The sequence below is a fragment of the Siphateles boraxobius genome, unplaced genomic scaffold, assembly GCF_051911475.1.
Source record: "Siphateles boraxobius isolate OS27281-9 unplaced genomic scaffold, OSU_SipBor_1 16, whole genome shotgun sequence".
Taxonomy (NCBI): Eukaryota; Metazoa; Chordata; class Actinopteri; order Cypriniformes; family Leuciscidae; genus Siphateles; species Siphateles boraxobius.
This window is the reverse complement of record NW_027508766.1, coordinates 14,872,203-14,889,300: the sequence shown is the minus strand read 5'-3', so window position 1 is coordinate 14,889,300 and position 17,098 is coordinate 14,872,203. Positions and strand designations below refer to the sequence as shown.

Below are 17,098 nucleotides of genomic sequence, written 5' to 3'. Positions count from 1 at the left end.
TGCGTTTTACTGGTTGGTTGTCTGACATTTACAAAGCCTCAATTCTGATTGGCTCACATTTGTGGAAGCTCACGGGCTCATCCAACTATTAAGCGCCTCCCAATCTCTCAAAAGAACAGTATAATACATGGAACCGCCTTTTTAAACGCACTGACGACTTTCCTTCATTTGAGCTCTATGCGCGTTTTTAAAAGGGTTAAAAGTTGTAGAGTAGTTTGGGAAGCAGTTGTGACTCCAGCAGTGCGCAATGCTCTCTCATGCCGACCTCTTGGATACTCGCCTCGGTGAGTTATCGTCACCAAACTCCGGTCTTCAACTCCACTGTAAGCTAGAGTATTTTTTCAGTCTTCAAACTGTTTAATGTGGTGACATAATGCTATCTCAATCTGTATTAGTTTTTCTGGCAATGTTTGTTTATTAGCTACCACATAAATGCATTAGACTTTGATGGATTGCGATACCTAACAATGTTTATGATTGTTTGTGCAATAAATATGCCGATAAGCTGCTTACTGTTTGTTCTTTCTGTCTTTAATGTTAACAGTCTATTAATATGTTCATGCCTTTTGGACAGAATGTTAAATTCTTGACACTTGCGTCCACAGGGATGAAAGATGCTGCAGCCGAGCTTCTCGGACACCGGGAAGCTTTGAAGTGCAGACTTGGTGGTACTGACTCTGGACACTCCGGAGATCTTACTTCTGCTACAGAGACTGTGGAAGGGACCACTCTGCTCCCCGGGGAAGACATTAGCAATGGTGGATCCAATCCTAATGGAATGCAGCAGGTCAACGCCAAAGACCAAGAAAAGCAGCAACAGCAAAACTCTAATCAGTCGGCTAGCCAACAAAGCCAGAAACAGAAACGCCACAGGACCCGCTTTACTCCAGCGCAGCTGAACGAACTGGAAAGGAGCTTTGCTAAAACCCACTACCCTGATATATTCATGAGAGAAGAACTTGCATTACGGATTGGTTTAACGGAGTCACGGGTTCAGGTGAGTCCTGAGTGGACCTGTTCAGCTTTGACATCGCAACGGAGTTTTCCAGCTGGTTACACAGTTAAAAAAAAGAAAAGAAAAGATGAACTGAAAGCAAACCGAACGAAATTATATGATGAAAATATTGTTTTTCTAAAGATCCGTGAATTATTGCATAAATTGCATGGTAGCCTATGCAATGCATTCAACAAGGGTATGCATTGTGTGAGGGTACTCACACAGAACAACGTCACGCCTAAAAAATGAATGTCCATGCTGCCCGCCGCGCTATTACTTAAAAAAAGAAGTGCGCAGTGTGCAAAAATACAACGTTAAATAATTGCATTTTAAAAAAGAGAAATAAATGCTCCCAAAATAAAACATAAAAAATAAACTAGTACTTGTGTAGGCTATACATATAGCCAATATTTTTCTTCAAATGGATAATTACTTTAGCCTATATAACGTGTTATATACGGGCCTAACTGGATACGAATTGTGTCGTTAACAGTAGGCTATATGAAAATTTGCAAATTAGCCTATATCAAATAATAGTTAGGCTAATTTAAATAATTGGCGTCAATTTAACCGGGTAGGCCTATGACAATAATAATTCTTTTGAGCTAATACGCGCTAGGCTACATGTTAAGATATCTCAGAAAAGGAAGGAGTATTCATTTTTGACGCTTCTTGTGAGTAAATACTTGATTATGGTTCCATGATGAATAACGGAGGCTATCAAACTAGCCCCTATTTGTCTCCTAGATAACATTAACTATAACGACTTCATCCCCGGCTGTCTGAAAAACATTACTAGCCTATCCATCTCATATCCATCTTGAAATAAGAAATTGCTTTGTATATTTTTTTACTTAAAAATAGCCTACCCATGTTATGGCATAGTTATAGCCTAGCCCAATATTTTTACATAGAAAAAAAAACATGGAAAAAAAGAGATGATTCAAAAAGGCGCATGTTTAATAACCTCAACGTTTAAAAAGAACATATAGGCCTATATTTACAATGGTTCAGTTCTGCTATAGGCCTATTTAAAAACCAAAGCGCTCGCATTTTGCAGAAAAACTTATTGTAAGAAATGGTGCGGTCATTTATTATAACATAGGCATATATATATATATTTTTTTTTATTATTATTTTTTTTATTCTAGGCAATTAAAATTGCGATATAACGTAGGCCAGTATATAAAATTGGTAATTACATACAGTTGTAAAAAGTAAAAAGAAAAGAAAATGGAATAATAATTTATTCTCACTAACGAAATGCACGACTTTCTAATGGGTTGTATTTGATTTTGATTTCAGGTATGGTTTCAGAATCGACGTGCAAAATGGAAGAAGCGCAAGAAGACAACCAACGTTTTCCGGTCACCGGGCACTTTGCTACCAACACATGGTTTGCCTCAGTTTCCGTCTGGGATGGGCGACAGTCTCTGCTCTTTTCATGCCAACGACACTCGCTGGGCCGCGGCTGGGATGCCTGGAGTCTCACAGCTGCAGATTCCGCCTTCGCTGGGCCGACAGCAGGCGATGGCACAGTCCCTGTCCCAGTGCAGTCTCGGAGCTGGCCCCCCACCAAACTCCATGGGCCTTTCCAACAGCTTATCGTCAAATGGTTCCGGTCTTCAATCGCATCTCTATCAACCCACATTTCCTGGGATGGTGCCCGCGTCCCTCTCGGGTCCAACGAATGTGACCGGCTCACCTCAGCTGTGTAGCTCCCCGGACAGTGACATGTGGAGAGGGACTAGTATCGCCTCCCTGCGCCGTAAAGCACTTGAGCACACCGTTTCCATGAGTTTCACCTAATTTGAGCATCCAAGATGTCTTTTCTGTCACTGCAAACCCCAAGTATTCCTGAAAAACAGTCACGGACAACTCAGGATATGAGGTTATACCTGTGAAATTACAAATTCCCAGCCTTACTGGATGATGGAATCCCAACAATCCCCAGACAATGCTTATATTCAGCAGATGTAGACCATAGTAATAGTTTTAATGCTTGAAATGTATGTAATTTATTTACGTGTTGGATTTGGTCATGTTTATTTGCTTATTTTGTTTTCCTAGCAATTGATTTTAATAATGGCAAGTTGTTTATTTATTTATGCGTATTTATTTGACCCTTCATTCACATATGAAGAAACAACTGGAGGAATATTTATTTCACTGATCGGCGATTTTATTTTTGACTGAACTAAATATAAAAGGACACGTTAATGAGGACCACATGTGTGCATGTACAGATTGTTTTAAGGCACGTACAGGTTGGAGTGTTTTTTTCGGGTAGGCCTACAGAAAAGAACACGTTGGATTAAGAGGCACTTCAGTTTCAGATCAGATGCATGTAATTTTTCAAACGGGATCAACAGGAAGTTGTTTACATAAAGCAAAATGAACTTGAGTGTTTGTGTAGATACGAAAATAATCTTGTTACCTGCTGGTATGTTTGTGATATGTTTTAACTTATTGTCTGTACTGAAATATGGTTTTCGTAAATGCTTATCTTACCAAATTCAACAGAATTGGGAAGGTTTATATTACTGATTGTAAGTGGGTGAATAAAATCATTTTAAGAATTTCAGTATGGTATGTGATCTCTATAGAAATCTGAGGTCAGAGAATTACCTTGATTTCATGGTAACACTTTACAATCAACATTATAGTATACATTCATTCACATGTACAATTAACAATATTTCTACAGCATGTTTAATCTCAACATTTACTATACATTTTTAACATCAAAAAGTTGTATCTGTTAACATTAGTGCCATGTGAAATACACATTTTTATTAACTGACATAAACAGGTTAATCAATGTATTGCTCTTTGTTAATTCATGCTAGTTAATGCATTAACTAATGTTAACAAATGAGACCTTATTGTAAAGGGTTAATGATTTCAAAACACAAGAATGCACAAGGTTCCCCAAATGTTTGGGCACCGTCTTAAAAATGGTCCTATTTTTGTGTCCAGCAGAAGAAAGTCAACAAAATGATGAGTAAATGATGAAAGAATTCTATCCTTCAATGGAACAAGATACATATTTTACAACTCTTGGGAAAATGTAAATACTAGTAGACATCTACGCTAGATCATTATTTGGATAAAACATGTTCATACAGAAACATGAAATTTGTCCCTGAAAAATGTGGGGAAAACATCGGACACATTAATCATAACCCTAATCCTTTGCTTTAATTCTAGAACAGTAAAACACCAACACAATTATTGCTATTTCACAGAACACATTTTAAAGAGGTTGCTTATGATCTTGCACATTACTATTGAATTAATAAATTCCAGTTGCAATTAGTCCGGATGAAAGCTTAACTGCTTGTAGACTCTAAATACCCGCAGCAAGATTGTAACCAATTAGTCATGTTTTTTCTCCTGTTCTCTTTGTGCGCTTTGAAACCGTTACCACCAGGGAGGTGTAACAGCCCACAAACATCTGCTTGATCTTTTCTCAGATACAATGCCTCGACTGTCTCCCATTTAGCAAGATTTCTTTCAACTGTGAGAAGAACCTACTGTCACTTCATCAATCACCTTTATCAACTGAGTCTGACAAAAGACACAGATGATCCTGGATAAACATAACCAGCTATCAAGAAATGACTGTAATGCCTGTCACAGATTAAAAACAAGCTGTTTACTATTCCACTCTTTTCATTTGATATTTTAAAAACATACGATACAACGGTGAAAGTTATTTCACCAAGTGCAACATGTTCCTGGTTTAATATCTTTGTTGATCCTGGAACAACATTCCAAGTAACCAATCAGATTTGAGGGACAAGCTTACAGTTTTGGTCATTGCCAAAAAAAATTTTTTTTTTAAGCAAAAGGTGCTTGTACATCATTGTTATTCACCTATCATCTTCCTCTGATGTTAGGGGTAGGTTATGGGTAGATTTAGGTTTAGTGGTAGGAATGGGGTTAGGACTACATTTCTGGACAGGAATGTTGTTTCAGGATCAACAAAATATTTTATTTGGCAAAGTCACGGTACCAATATACAACATGGGTAGTAACTGATTGATGACGGTTGGATCAACATCATCTTAAGACAGTGTCTTAAATTCTAGCATGACCCACAAGCAATAGTCAGGGGCAGGGGCAAATTATCCAATCTATGCTTTTATGTAGCCTAACTCATTTAAAAAAGCTATGAAAAGTCTTAAAGAAAATAATTAGATGTCTAACTTTTAAGTCTAGTCTTAGCGGTTTATGCTATCGGCCTACATAATCACATTCAAAAAATTAAATACTTGTAATTAGATTACTTTATGTTCTAAAATACTCATAATCAGACTACAATTACTTTTTATTGATTCCACGATTACCTAATCTTCACTTAATGGTTGTATTATTCAGAATTCATTGATTCTCTCTATAAGTTTTCTGTTTTTATCATTTACATTTTCCTTTCTAAAAAACCCTATTGCTTTGGCTATATCAAATGTTGTGTGGGATTGCACACACAAACCGTCCACTGGTCAGGCGACTATAATTGCATGGAAGGCCGAACAGCATGAACAACAAAAAAAAAAAAATTAAAGTTAGTGTTTATTTTGATTGTTTTTATTTAAAAAATATTTTATTTCTTTTAATTCAATTTTTTTAAAGATTGGCCACACTTTAGTTTAGGGTCCAATTCTCACCATTAAGTTAACTATTAACTACGACTTTTGCCTCAATAATCTCCAAATTACTGCTTATTAATAGTTAGTATGGTAGATGTTATGTTTATGTATTGGTTAGGATTAAGGGATGTAGAATATGGTCATGCAGAATATGAATTTGTGCTTTATAAGTACTAATAAACAGCCAATATCCTAAATAATATGTATGCAAGTAATAGTCATATAGTTAATAGTGAGAATTGGACCCTAAACTAAAGTTTAATGCACTTCATGTTGTTGATAACAAAAGTGAAATACTTTTTATTTCTCTTTGTATTTTTTATTAATATATGGTAAAATATTATGTTATTCAAATTAATGTTATAATTTATGTCAAAAGTAATCTAAAAGTAGTCTGATTATATTACCTAAAATGTGTAATGTAATAGAATACATTAACTACAATTTATATCATGTATTTTGTATGAATTGTATTCAGTAATGGACTACAATTTGTCAGTAATCTACCCAGCACTGAAAACCCATCAGAAGTTAGCCTACTATAACTCATAGAGCAACAAATTAGAGATATTTAAAATCTGAAATTGCCACTCTCAGAGTGTCGCCCTGCTTTGATATTAGACTAATTGTCCCAGTAAATTTGCATATAAGATTTCGTGAAACAATGGAAAATGTAGAATCTACACAAGCCTCCCCTGATCATTCAACAGTCTCCATGTAGACATCCATCATCATCAGTTTTAGCATCTGTTCTGAGAGACCCTCTGCCTCTCGGGCCCCCTGTGAACGCGTGCTCTATTCACTGGTGTATTTGAGCAAAACGCACAAGTGTCTCATGATTAAAACAGAATATAATCACAATTAGGAGATTCTTCAAAACGGAATGAATGAGATTTTGTCTTAAGTGTTAGTTGAAAAATCTCCTTTCAGTTAATAGGTGGCCCTCAGGGCCACAGAAGACTTTCTCCGCATTCTTCATTTTTTTTAAACGTGGTCCCATGGATATGGGTGTGGTAATGAATCAGTGATGTATGGGACAAATTGGATTTGAGTTGTGAATGAAAAGAAGGCTGCATGTGTACCTATATTTCATAATACCATGTGGAGCATGAAACAACGCACTTCTGAAACAACTGAAACGATCCAGAAACAATGCACTTCTGATGCACATAAGCCATTCCGTGCTTTTCTATCTGTGCTCTTTCTTCACCCAGCCTGTCCACACTTGCCCTTGGGTTGCTCTGCCAGTGCATGAAAAGCACCTCACAGCTCCTGACAAGAGCAGCACTAAATCAGAAAGCAGTGGCTGGCAGAGGAGTAAGCCTCCATGAAGGTCACAGACATCAGCGGGATGCCATCTTTATCCACACGGAGCACACATCCGTGACCAACAGGAGGATTCTCCCGGTCTCAGACTGGGACATGCCATACTCTCAAAATAGCATGGATGAATTAAAACAGAACTAACCAACAGAAAAGCCTATTTTCTTTCTGCGCAATCTAGGTTTGGACTATTTATAACTAAAAGTAGCCTATAAACACTATATTTACTGTAAGTAGCTTATGAATTAAAACAAATTTCCAGCTATTTACATTCCTCTGTTGTTTGTTTATCAATATTTCTATCTTTGTTACATGGCAAAATAGCCTATTCATTTATATAAAATACAATTACACACAAAAAAAATCTAGCCTCTTTCGTGAGTAAATACAGAACCCTCAATCATAATAGGCTAATAAGTGATTGATTATTTAGCATATACAAATTTACGAATCTGGGTTATAATATTCAACAGCAAATGTTATTATGGAAAACACATTTTATGGGGTTTGACTTCTGCAGTATTGGGTATGTGTTCATCACATGTTAACATATTGACATATTGCCACCTGCTGGTGAAATAGAGAGAATGTTTTTTTGCCAATAGGCTACCGATTCTTTAGAAATAAAGTCCTAAAAACTGCTTGAGTCCCGTATGCATAACTTATTATTATTATTATTATTATTATTATTTATTTATTTATTTTTTATCATGAATGTTATTTAGAAATTAAAATATGTATTCCACGTTGAATGAAGTAGGTCTATAACTGAACATAATTTAAATCAGAATACAATTTTACAATTTAAATGTTAACATTGTTATAGCCGACAAGGGCAAGTGTAACGTGTCTCTCATTCACTCTTTTAATGTGCTATGAATACACACTGGTAGGCTATTAATTTCATGTTTCTTTTACTATAGACTACATGTGTGGTTGTTTTTCAGGCAGCCCGTGAGTTGACATTATATTCACCTTATCTAAAAATAGACTGGATAATAACGATCCGATCCTCAACACAAGCCTAGTAAATCAGCGGAACACACCTGGTAGCGCCATAAACAGACTATAGGCTACTATTCTCATTATAAATACTGAATGAAAAGCCCCCTTTGATTTCATTGATATGTTGGCTAAATATGGCTAAATAAAAATTATCTCAAGCAGGCTTTATGACGCATTACAAGACATAGGCCTACTTGTAACACTTTAGAATACTGTTCCTTCATTAATGAATAACTACACAGTAACAAAATGAGTAACGCACTGTAACATTCTACTAGCCTTCTATTAACTAACAAGAACCTCTGATTAACGAATTAGTAAGTAATAATGCTCAGTTTAATGTGATAGTTCATTATTAACTAATCAGTAGCTAACTACTATTTTTCATACAAATATGAAATAATATTTGCATTATTTATAATATCAAGTTATTAGCCTTTATAATAATAGTTCAGGTTTAGATCTTAGATCACACACACAAAAATCCTTTATGAGAGTCAGAGGCTATGAGAAAGACCCAGTTGTAAGCTATGGCTAATTGATGATTATAAGCTAGACCCCCTTAATCTACTTTCAGAAAAGGAATTCATCTCGGGAGAAGGTCTGTAATGATAAGGCTAAACAGCAGGGCTGTCACTAGAAAGGTGATGATGATTATAGGGGCCTTATAGGCTAAGGCCTAAACGGCTCATGCCATGAAATTGGGCTAAATAGCTGAACAGTAATTATTTGATTTCTATGCCACATATTAGTAAAACTGAGCATCATGCGTTAAACGACTAAGGAGCACACACAAAATATCAAACATGTTTGATATCCATCAACTGGATGGATTATTAGTCTGAAATCCGGGCAAAAAACATGTAGTGTATTCCAGCCTTAATTCAAAAGATTCCACAAGACTGAAATAAAATATGAATAATTTATTCAGTTGAGTTCCATTTAGTAAGACCTGCAGATAACATGGAGAGAGTCAACAGGTTACAGGTCTCTCAGCTGCCTAACCCTCAGTTCCTCTCACAAGGATGCCATCATTTCCTGGACTGGGTTACTGGTGGAGGAACAGTGATGTCTTGGCCCTTCTCGAGATTCTTTTCACAGTCGATCAGGTAGTTGACGCCATCAATCACACACTGAACGAGCTCAACCTGAAAGGGAATGTCAAACAAAATTGGATTTGATCACCGGCTACACATCAAGAGCATACACAGACAGCAACATAGTGTCGGCCCAGATCGGGCCCACATAATAATAATAATTTGTTACATTTATATATCGCTTTTTCTGGGTACTAAAACCGCTTTACATGGAAGGGAGAATCTCCTCAACCACCACCAATGTGCACCATCCACCTGGATGATGCGACAGCAACCATATTGCCCCAGAACACCCACGACACACCAGCTTACTGGTGGAGAGGAGACAGTGATGCAGACAATCAGTATATGGGGATGATTAGGAGGCCATGATGGACAGGGGCAAATTTGGCCAGGATGCCGGGGTTACACCCCTACTCTTTTTCAAAGGACATCCTGGGATTTTTAATGACCACAGAGAGTCAGGAACTCGGTTTAACGTCTCATCCGAAGGACGGTGCTCTTTGACAGTTAAGTGTCCCCGTCACTATACTGTGGCGTTATGACCCACACAGACCACAGGGTGAGCGCCCCCTGCTGGCCTCACTAACACCTCTTCCAGGAGCAACCTGGTTTTCTCAAGAGGTCTCCCATCCAGGTACTAACCAGGCTCAAACCTGCTTAGCTTCAGTGGCCAACCAGTCTTGGGCTACAGGGTGTTATGGAATACATACACATGGATTCCACACGTATCAGATGTGGGCCAGATCTGGGCCGACACTATGTTGATGTCTGGATTGGCTTTTTTAGATCTTTAATTTTTGCAAAGATATTGAAAAACTTTTATTTACTGTTGCATTATTTTTTACCTCAAAGATTTACTTTTTTTCCTACTAAAACATTGAGATTTAATCTCCATTTGAGTACATTCTAGTTAAATAATTTTCTTCTATCCAATTAAAAGTATTTCAGGGGCGTTAAGGCACTTAACTCAAAGCAGAGCTGTTTACCTCAGATTTGCCTAGACGGTCAAGGTTGGAGATGTCAAAAGTGTCACCCACAGCCGCAGTATCCACACCTCCTGTGCCACGTTTTTGTAGCCTGAGATTATCCAAAATTTTATTGAAGCGCGAGTCCTGTTCAGGAGGATATATGAAGTAGAGGGCAATTTTGGATGAACTCTTTCAGATAGTAATTGTACTGTGGATAATTTAACATGAATTCTCAGCACATTTAAATTTAATTTGAACAGTTTTGACTGGAATTGAACCCGACCTTGGCATTGTGAAATGCACAAATGTAAATTTTAGATTAAACGGAACCATGTGACATTGTAACACCTTGCTAAGGAGGGGCAGACGGACGTGGACTCCAGCTCTCAGACCTGTGCCTAGGTTAGAGGGGCAGGTCAGGATATATCCCAAGTGCTCATTCCACATAAACTCCCAACCTCTCTCCTGAATCAGCCTCTCTACCTGTGAGAAACAAACATCATAAATGGAACTCGTTTCATTTTAATTTACAGATAATGTGCATTTTTGTGCTGACTGTTTTGACAATGATACCTCTTTCAGTCCTCTGCAGAACCTCTCAAACACCCTCTTCATATTTCCGCCCTTTTCCATAGAAATGACACGGCTGTGATCCTCCTCGTTGATCCAGATCAAAAATGTTTTTTCATTGTTGTGCCTGGACATGAGAACAGATATTGGTTTAAATTCAGCAAATTTAGCTTTCTTTTATTCAGCCCTAAATTTTCACTGCAACCAAGTCTCAAGCTTTTGATTCCATATACAGGCCTATAGTAGTTGTCGTACTGTAAGACTGTGAATGTGAATCAGTAAAAATAGACATTTATCAAGACCTTTGTCAGGGTCATATATTATGTAACACACACAGGCACATGCTCTCTGCACCCTCTGGTAATGCAAGTCTCATGCACCGTACCAAATGCCTCTGGCATCGGGCCAGTCCCGCGCCATTCCTGCACAAGTCAGCAAGGGTGATACGGGCTTGTCAAACAAGAAGTGGTCCTAGAATTTTCAGTTAAGAAAAGAAAAAGGGGGTGTAAAGTGAAGCCAGGACTGGTTCAGTGTTGGAAAATGGTGCCATTTTATATGTTTTATCCCAACTTCTGGTCAGACTGGATGCATTTCCTATTTCTGACAGTAGATGTAAGCTTTCCTACCCGCATATTTAAAATACATTACAGATTCTTCTGAGTGAAATGGTAAGTAATGTGATTTAAGTCAGCATGAAACATCAATAGTCTTTTATTCCCTATTGTTATGTATGAGTGAAACGGCTTCTCTAACAAGGAAAAATGTAAGGCGGGACTTGATTTTGTGTCCATTGTGAACTGATTGGATGTTTGTGGTTTGCTCTTGCTGTGATCTCATGGGAGTGACAGGTTTGAAAAGTGTTCATAATGTTTGAAAGCCTATTTTAATGCCTCTTGGCATGTAAATTGTATGAATAAGTTAAACTTAATTGTATAATTAAGTTTAAACAATTATTTTCTTTATTTTTACATGAATTACACTGCATTTGTATATTTTCTACATTTATGCAGTGCAATTTTAGTGTGGAAATTTAGACAATATATAAATACATAATAAACAAAATAATGGTTATTATTATGTTTAAAATGCCTCTCTGGGACTGGAATATAGCTGCCAGAAAGAAAATAGATCCTCAAATTGATATTTAGCTGAGAATATTTGAGTCAGCTTATGGGTGGCTAGTAAAGCATGCGCTATAGGGAAAGAGTGCTATGCTCTAACTGCGGTTCAGTAGTTCCTCAGCCTTACCAAATCCCACGAGCATCTGGCCAATCTCTTGCCATACCAGCTGAAGTGAGGAGAGGAGACACTGGCTTATCAAAGAGGAAGTGCTCCTTTGGTAGGCCACCATAAGACAAGAGCAGTGAGGTTTGTTAGAGAATTGCACTATGCAACTACCCTGTTGAAAACACAAGCATGTATTGCGTTTTGGATATTTTGGATTTCTGGACTAGGGCTAGTGTCCTTAAAAGTAGCTAAACCAGCAAGACTTCTTAGTTAAGTTTATGCTGGATAACCAACTTTATATGTGTATCTGGTGAAAAGCATTTCTATGTTTAAATACCAGGCAAAATAGATGCTGCAGGGATTTTTGTAGGCCAAAAATTCCGGAAACGAGTTAGCATTTTAGCACTTACGATTCTATCAAGTCAATAGGTTATTAGTTAAATTCCTGAAATAAGGTCTGTGGTGAACACAACACAAGATATTTATATATTTTATACTACAACATAAAATACATCAGTAAAACCCCTTAGTGATTTTTGAAAGCTTTTAACTTATTGAAAATGTGATTTCTAACGAGTGGCTGAATGGAACTACAGAGGTTGTCGCAGACACAACACACTGAACAGGTGAACTCATCAACTCACAAGTCCGTTTTCACAACCTCATTGTTGTGTTTACAATTGCGCTCTTTTAAAGTATTTTAACTCTATTTTAACAGGGAAAATGTTTCTAAAATAAAGACTGAAAGAGTTGTCAGAAACATAATGCGACCATGGTGTAGTTTGTTTATAGCCTATGTTTTGCTTTTTACTTCTACTGATTATACAGGCTTCAGAATGCATAGAAGTTGCATTCATTTGCGAAGATTACCATGATGAACAAAATGTTTAAGAATCATAAACATTTGTTGACAGAGCTTATTTTCTCCAATAATCCAAATGCCAATGGAAAAATTCTATTAGTTTTCTATTTTTTTGAGGAAACTAGGGGGATGCTAACTTCTGGGTTGGCCAACAAAAATACTCACTGCAGAACTCTATAGCATAGAACTAACCAACATAAATGATAATAATAAAAAATCTAACTATATTTGGATTTACATGATATTTGACAAGCCTTGTATGACATAATAATAATGTTAATTAACATTTTAATTCATATAATCAATAACCTAGGTCAGCTGAGAGATTAAGAGTCGGCTGTGTCTGTAAAAGTTGCAAACCCCTGATTTACTGGATAAATGCAACTGACGCGCATCTTAGTTTAACCAGACAGCAACATACTGTCGGCCCAGATCCGGCCCTTATCTGGTACACGTGGAATCCACCTGTTGCTGTCATGTTTCTATTGTGTATACTACTTACATCAATCAACTGCTGCTGCTCCTGCTCAGTCATTTCTGTCAGGCTGTAGTATTTGCCCGCCAAATCCTCTTTCAGTCCAGAAAGAGCCTGTACCACCACACGCTCCACCTCACGCCGTTCAGCGCGGGTGCAAGCGGGTGGCAGACTGAGTCCACGAATACTGCGCCCTGTACGCACACGTGATGACAGCACATAGTTCTCGTCGAACATCCCGGAGCTGATCTGTTCAAAGGCCATCAGTACAACCATTTAGTGTTTAATGTAACTAACTAGACTAAACTGAGGCAAGTTTCATCTTGCATATTGTTGACAGAATGAGGTTTTGTTAAAGGTTCAGAACCAAAGACACAAGAGGAAGGCTTTACCTTTGAGCTGTCCAGGTCTGTTGGGTGCTTCATGGTTGTAGGGTCATAGCCATTGTGCCTGTCCTTAATGACTGGGTCAAAGATTTCAGCAAACACCTGAGAATCACAACCATAGTCAAGGATAAAGTCCAAGTGCATGTACTTATGCAGAAGATTGCAAGCACAATTCATTTTAATGCCACTAATTTACATAGTTGAGCATGACCATGAAATATATATATATTTCTTTTCTTTTTTTTTTCTTTTTTTGTAGTGATGCCATAGAAGAACCATTTTTGGTTCCCCAAAGAACAGTCCTGAAAGGAACCCTCCCAGACTCCCCTCTGCATCTGGTACGTGTGGATTCTATGTGTACTAGATGTGGGCCGGATCTGGGCCGACTCTATGTTGCTGTCTGGGATTGTATCCTAGTGTGAAGAACATTTTAAAAATCTAAAGAACATTTTTCCACTAAAAAGAATATTTTGTGCAATGGAAAGTTTCCATGGACATTAAAGGTTCTTCATGAAACCATACTGTAGATGCCAATAAAGAACCTTGACAGTGTAATATAAAATCAGTGCAGATTTCTTTATCTTTTCAACTTACTACAACATGCTCTTCAAACTAGACTGACACTAACCAGAGCACAGAACTAAACTAATTTAGTTTTTTCCTACTGGCATTCAAAACTATATTCTGCAGTATTTATTTAAAATACTATGACAATTAAATTATTTTACAATTATGTTACTTCTGTATTTGTGACAGACAGCACAGGCCACTAGTGTGTCACTAGTAGCCTCATAAAGATCCATCGTTTGGTGAAACTGTGCCCGTAACAAAAATCAACTCTATTTTCAAACACAATAGTATCAAAAACCCCTCGTATTTTAACTTTACTGGCTTAATACAAGGACTATACCTCATATTTGTCGTATTGTTGAGTTTAATATACTCCAAATCAACTTTTATTCACATTTGGTCCAATGTACCTCATAGCTCTCCTCATCACCAGCCACCATGCCCACAGTCTTGATGAAGGGATGACCAGGGTTGTCCACTCCAGTCTGAATGCATTGGTCAAGGCTCCAGTTGTTAGGGGTCAGCTTGTCCCTCAGATGGCCATAAATAGCAGGGGTCAAAGCAGCAGCCATGCAGTTGTTGTGTTTGCGCAGGTCTGGGTAGTCAGCACTTGGAAAGATTAAGAGCAAATGACATTAAATTGTTTCTGGGTTGTAGCGTTCGAGAAAAAGATATTCTCAGGTTAATTGGAAACTAAGTGAAACTGTAGTAGAGTAACCGAAAGGCAACTGAATCCTTCACCTGGGTGGGTACAGCTTCTTTTTCTCCCCAGCAGAGACTCCTGACTCAGTCATCATGACATAGCTGGACACCAGGGTACCTGCGCCCAGGCTGGCCATGAGCACAGCCGTGCTGCGTCCCGAAAGCATTCGAGTGAACATGCTTGCCATCGCCACTACTCACTCACACACACCCCTGAACTTCAGAGCGGAGGACAAAATGAATGTTACATAAAATATTAAAAATAAATATCTTTATGTTTTTATTCAAATTATATTTATATTTATACATGCTTAATCTGTTTATTGAACATTCACAATAATAACAGGGTAAAGATACAGGAGAATAGTGAAAAAATAAAACAAAAATATTATTTTATGTGACTGATTAATCCTGAGTCCACCAACACAAGTCATTTTTAAGGGTCAAATCAGGTAGAAATGGTCCCTAAGGTAACAACTAAATGTATAAGGTACAAGAAACCTTAAGCTCATACTTTTTTGTTTTGTTTGTTTATTCACAAGTTTAAATTCTTAAGTTTCTAGATTGCAAATAAAAGATTAAAGGGATAGTTCACCCAACTATCAAAATTCAGTCATAATTTACTCAACCTCATGTTGTTCCAAACTCATTAGACTTTCGTTTATCTTTGAAACACAAACTATGCTTTTAATTTTCTTACATAATTTTTGTCCATCCATTGAAAGTCCATTTAACCAAGAATTTTCAAAAAGTAACGATCAACACACATTCAGTACATAGTCTCATAGTACTCATCAAATATGGTAAGCTCAACATGCTTTCTAGAGCTCTGTACGTGCATTGGTCACAAGCGATGGACAAAAGCCATGTGCAAACTAAAAATTAAAAATCTTAAATTGTGTTCCAAAGATGTTTGGAATGACATGAGGATGAGTAAATTATTAGGTGAACTAACTGGATTTGAATTCTAAAATGTATTATGGTTTTAAGTATCAAGTAATATGTGTAAATTTTAAGTAGAGATTAATTGATTGGTTGATTAAATGATTGATTGATTAAAAGATTGATTGATTGATTGGTTGATTGCTTATGAGTGTTTCAAAGTATTAATCAAAGGTATTCTTGATACAGTAGTTAGACATGGTGAGCAACCTCTGTGTCCTGACGCACATGTTGACTTTTTCCACTGGAGTATCCAAATATACATTGACTTTGAACCGAATGCCAAAGTAATATGTGCCACCTTATATTTCCCCAGTAACACACAGTGCAGCCCATGTGTCACATTTTCGAGACATCAGGTAAAACCTTACACCAAAAATGATATTCCAGATATTTTAGCTGTATGCCGAAGAGGTCAGTGCTGTTGACAGTGTTACAAATGACAGTGGAGCGAGCAACAGCAAAAGGTCTTATGCAATTACTCTCCTGCCATATGTTACAATGATCACATGACCTGTGCGACAGGGTGGCTCAGCACTGGTCACACTTCTAGTTTCTAGTGGATATGTATTGGTGTAAATTATATAAACTAAATAAAAAATAAAAAACATGTGTACTGTAAATGCAAAACAAACATTATTTTACACAATTTTAAATATAAACTAATGTATAAACTTAATTATTAAGTTAGTTATAATTTAAAATAACTTTATTATACGTATTTAATTATAAATAAACTCTTGTTTTAAACAGATTGGTATAAAAAAACAACAACACTCTCTTAAACTTTCTTTCAAATATCTTCAGCATTGTTGCAACTGCAAAAATCTAGCTTCCATGCTGATCTGGTATCTTTAAATTTCTGTCAATAAATAAAGCTACAAACAAAATGATTGCTAAGTAGACACTTTATTGTACTCACCTGTTGAATTGAATGGCTCTAAGACTCCAGTACAGCAGACTGTGAGACCACACCGGGCCTGTGCTCAAAATAAGAGCTCATCTCTCCAGCCAATCCTATTTTATCTGTCAGCATGACACCACGTCTCTGTGTCCTTGAGGTGTCCCTAACCAGTGGAAACCTAGTTACATGCCAGTGATAGTGTATGGCTTGTGACTGAGATACTACTGTACATACTGTATATACTTCCCTTTTACCCACTGTAGTCCATCAAGAGCCATTATTTTACTGTCCATGTTTAGATATGTTAATATTACTAAATAGTTTACAATGTTAATCATGTCCCTGCTGAAAGCATTTAAACAACATGAATTCCATGTTGGTCCAGGTTGGTTCATGCTGGTTAGATGCTGGTATA

General features: G+C 37.1%; 2 protein-coding genes across 3 annotated transcripts; one reads left to right on the top strand and one right to left on the bottom strand.

The window, feature by feature from the left end:
• The first annotated feature begins 213 nt into the window (after positions 1 to 213).
• Positions 214 to 3,021, top strand: otpb (orthopedia homeobox b). Its single transcript, XM_077231021.1, has 3 exons — positions 214 to 323; positions 606 to 997; positions 2,303 to 3,021. The coding sequence occupies exons 1-3, from the start codon at positions 248 to 250 to the stop codon at positions 2,804 to 2,806; spliced, it is 972 nt and encodes a 323-aa protein (XP_077087136.1). The 5' UTR covers positions 214 to 247; the 3' UTR covers positions 2,807 to 3,021.
• Positions 3,022 to 8,885: 5,864 nt separating this feature from the next.
• On the bottom strand, positions 8,886 to 16,830 carry ckmt2b (creatine kinase, mitochondrial 2b (sarcomeric)). 2 transcript variants are annotated; one of them, XM_077231679.1, is made up of 10 exons: positions 16,702 to 16,830; positions 14,877 to 15,055; positions 14,546 to 14,744; positions 13,572 to 13,667; positions 13,207 to 13,428; positions 11,864 to 11,949; positions 10,619 to 10,742; positions 10,394 to 10,528; positions 10,064 to 10,189; positions 8,886 to 9,125 (listed from the first exon to the last, which is right to left on the bottom strand). In XM_077231679.1, the coding sequence occupies exons 2-10, from the start codon at positions 15,023 to 15,025 to the stop codon at positions 9,009 to 9,011; spliced, it is 1,254 nt and encodes a 417-aa protein (XP_077087794.1). In that variant the 5' UTR covers positions 15,026 to 15,055; positions 16,702 to 16,830; the 3' UTR covers positions 8,886 to 9,008. The 2 variants fall into 2 exon arrangements, with proteins under 2 accessions (XP_077087794.1, XP_077087795.1); XM_077231680.1 differs by lacking the exon at positions 11,864 to 11,949 and adding an exon at positions 11,001 to 11,086.
• Between the last annotated feature and the right edge of the window lie 268 nt (positions 16,831 to 17,098).

Coding starts and splice junctions, on each gene's coding strand:
- otpb (XM_077231021.1), top strand. CDS start 248: ATGCTCTCTCATGCCGACCTCTTGGATACTCGCCTCGGTGAGTTATCG. Junction 324..605: donor CTCCGGTCTTCAACTCCACT/GTAAGCTAGAGT, acceptor TTGCGTCCACAG/GGATGAAAGATGCTGCAGCC. Junction 998..2,302: donor TAACGGAGTCACGGGTTCAG/GTGAGTCCTGAG, acceptor TTTTGATTTCAG/GTATGGTTTCAGAATCGACG.
- ckmt2b (XM_077231679.1), bottom strand. CDS start 15,025: ATGGCAAGCATGTTCACTCGAATGCTTTCGGGACGCAGCACGGCTGTG. Junction 13,668..14,545: donor GTGATGAGGAGAGCTATGAG/GTACATTGGACC, acceptor TGTGATTCTCAG/GTGTTTGCTGAAATCTTTGA. Junction 13,429..13,571: donor CAGACCTGGACAGCTCAAAG/GTAAAGCCTTCC, acceptor GCCTTTGAACAG/ATCAGCTCCGGGATGTTCGA.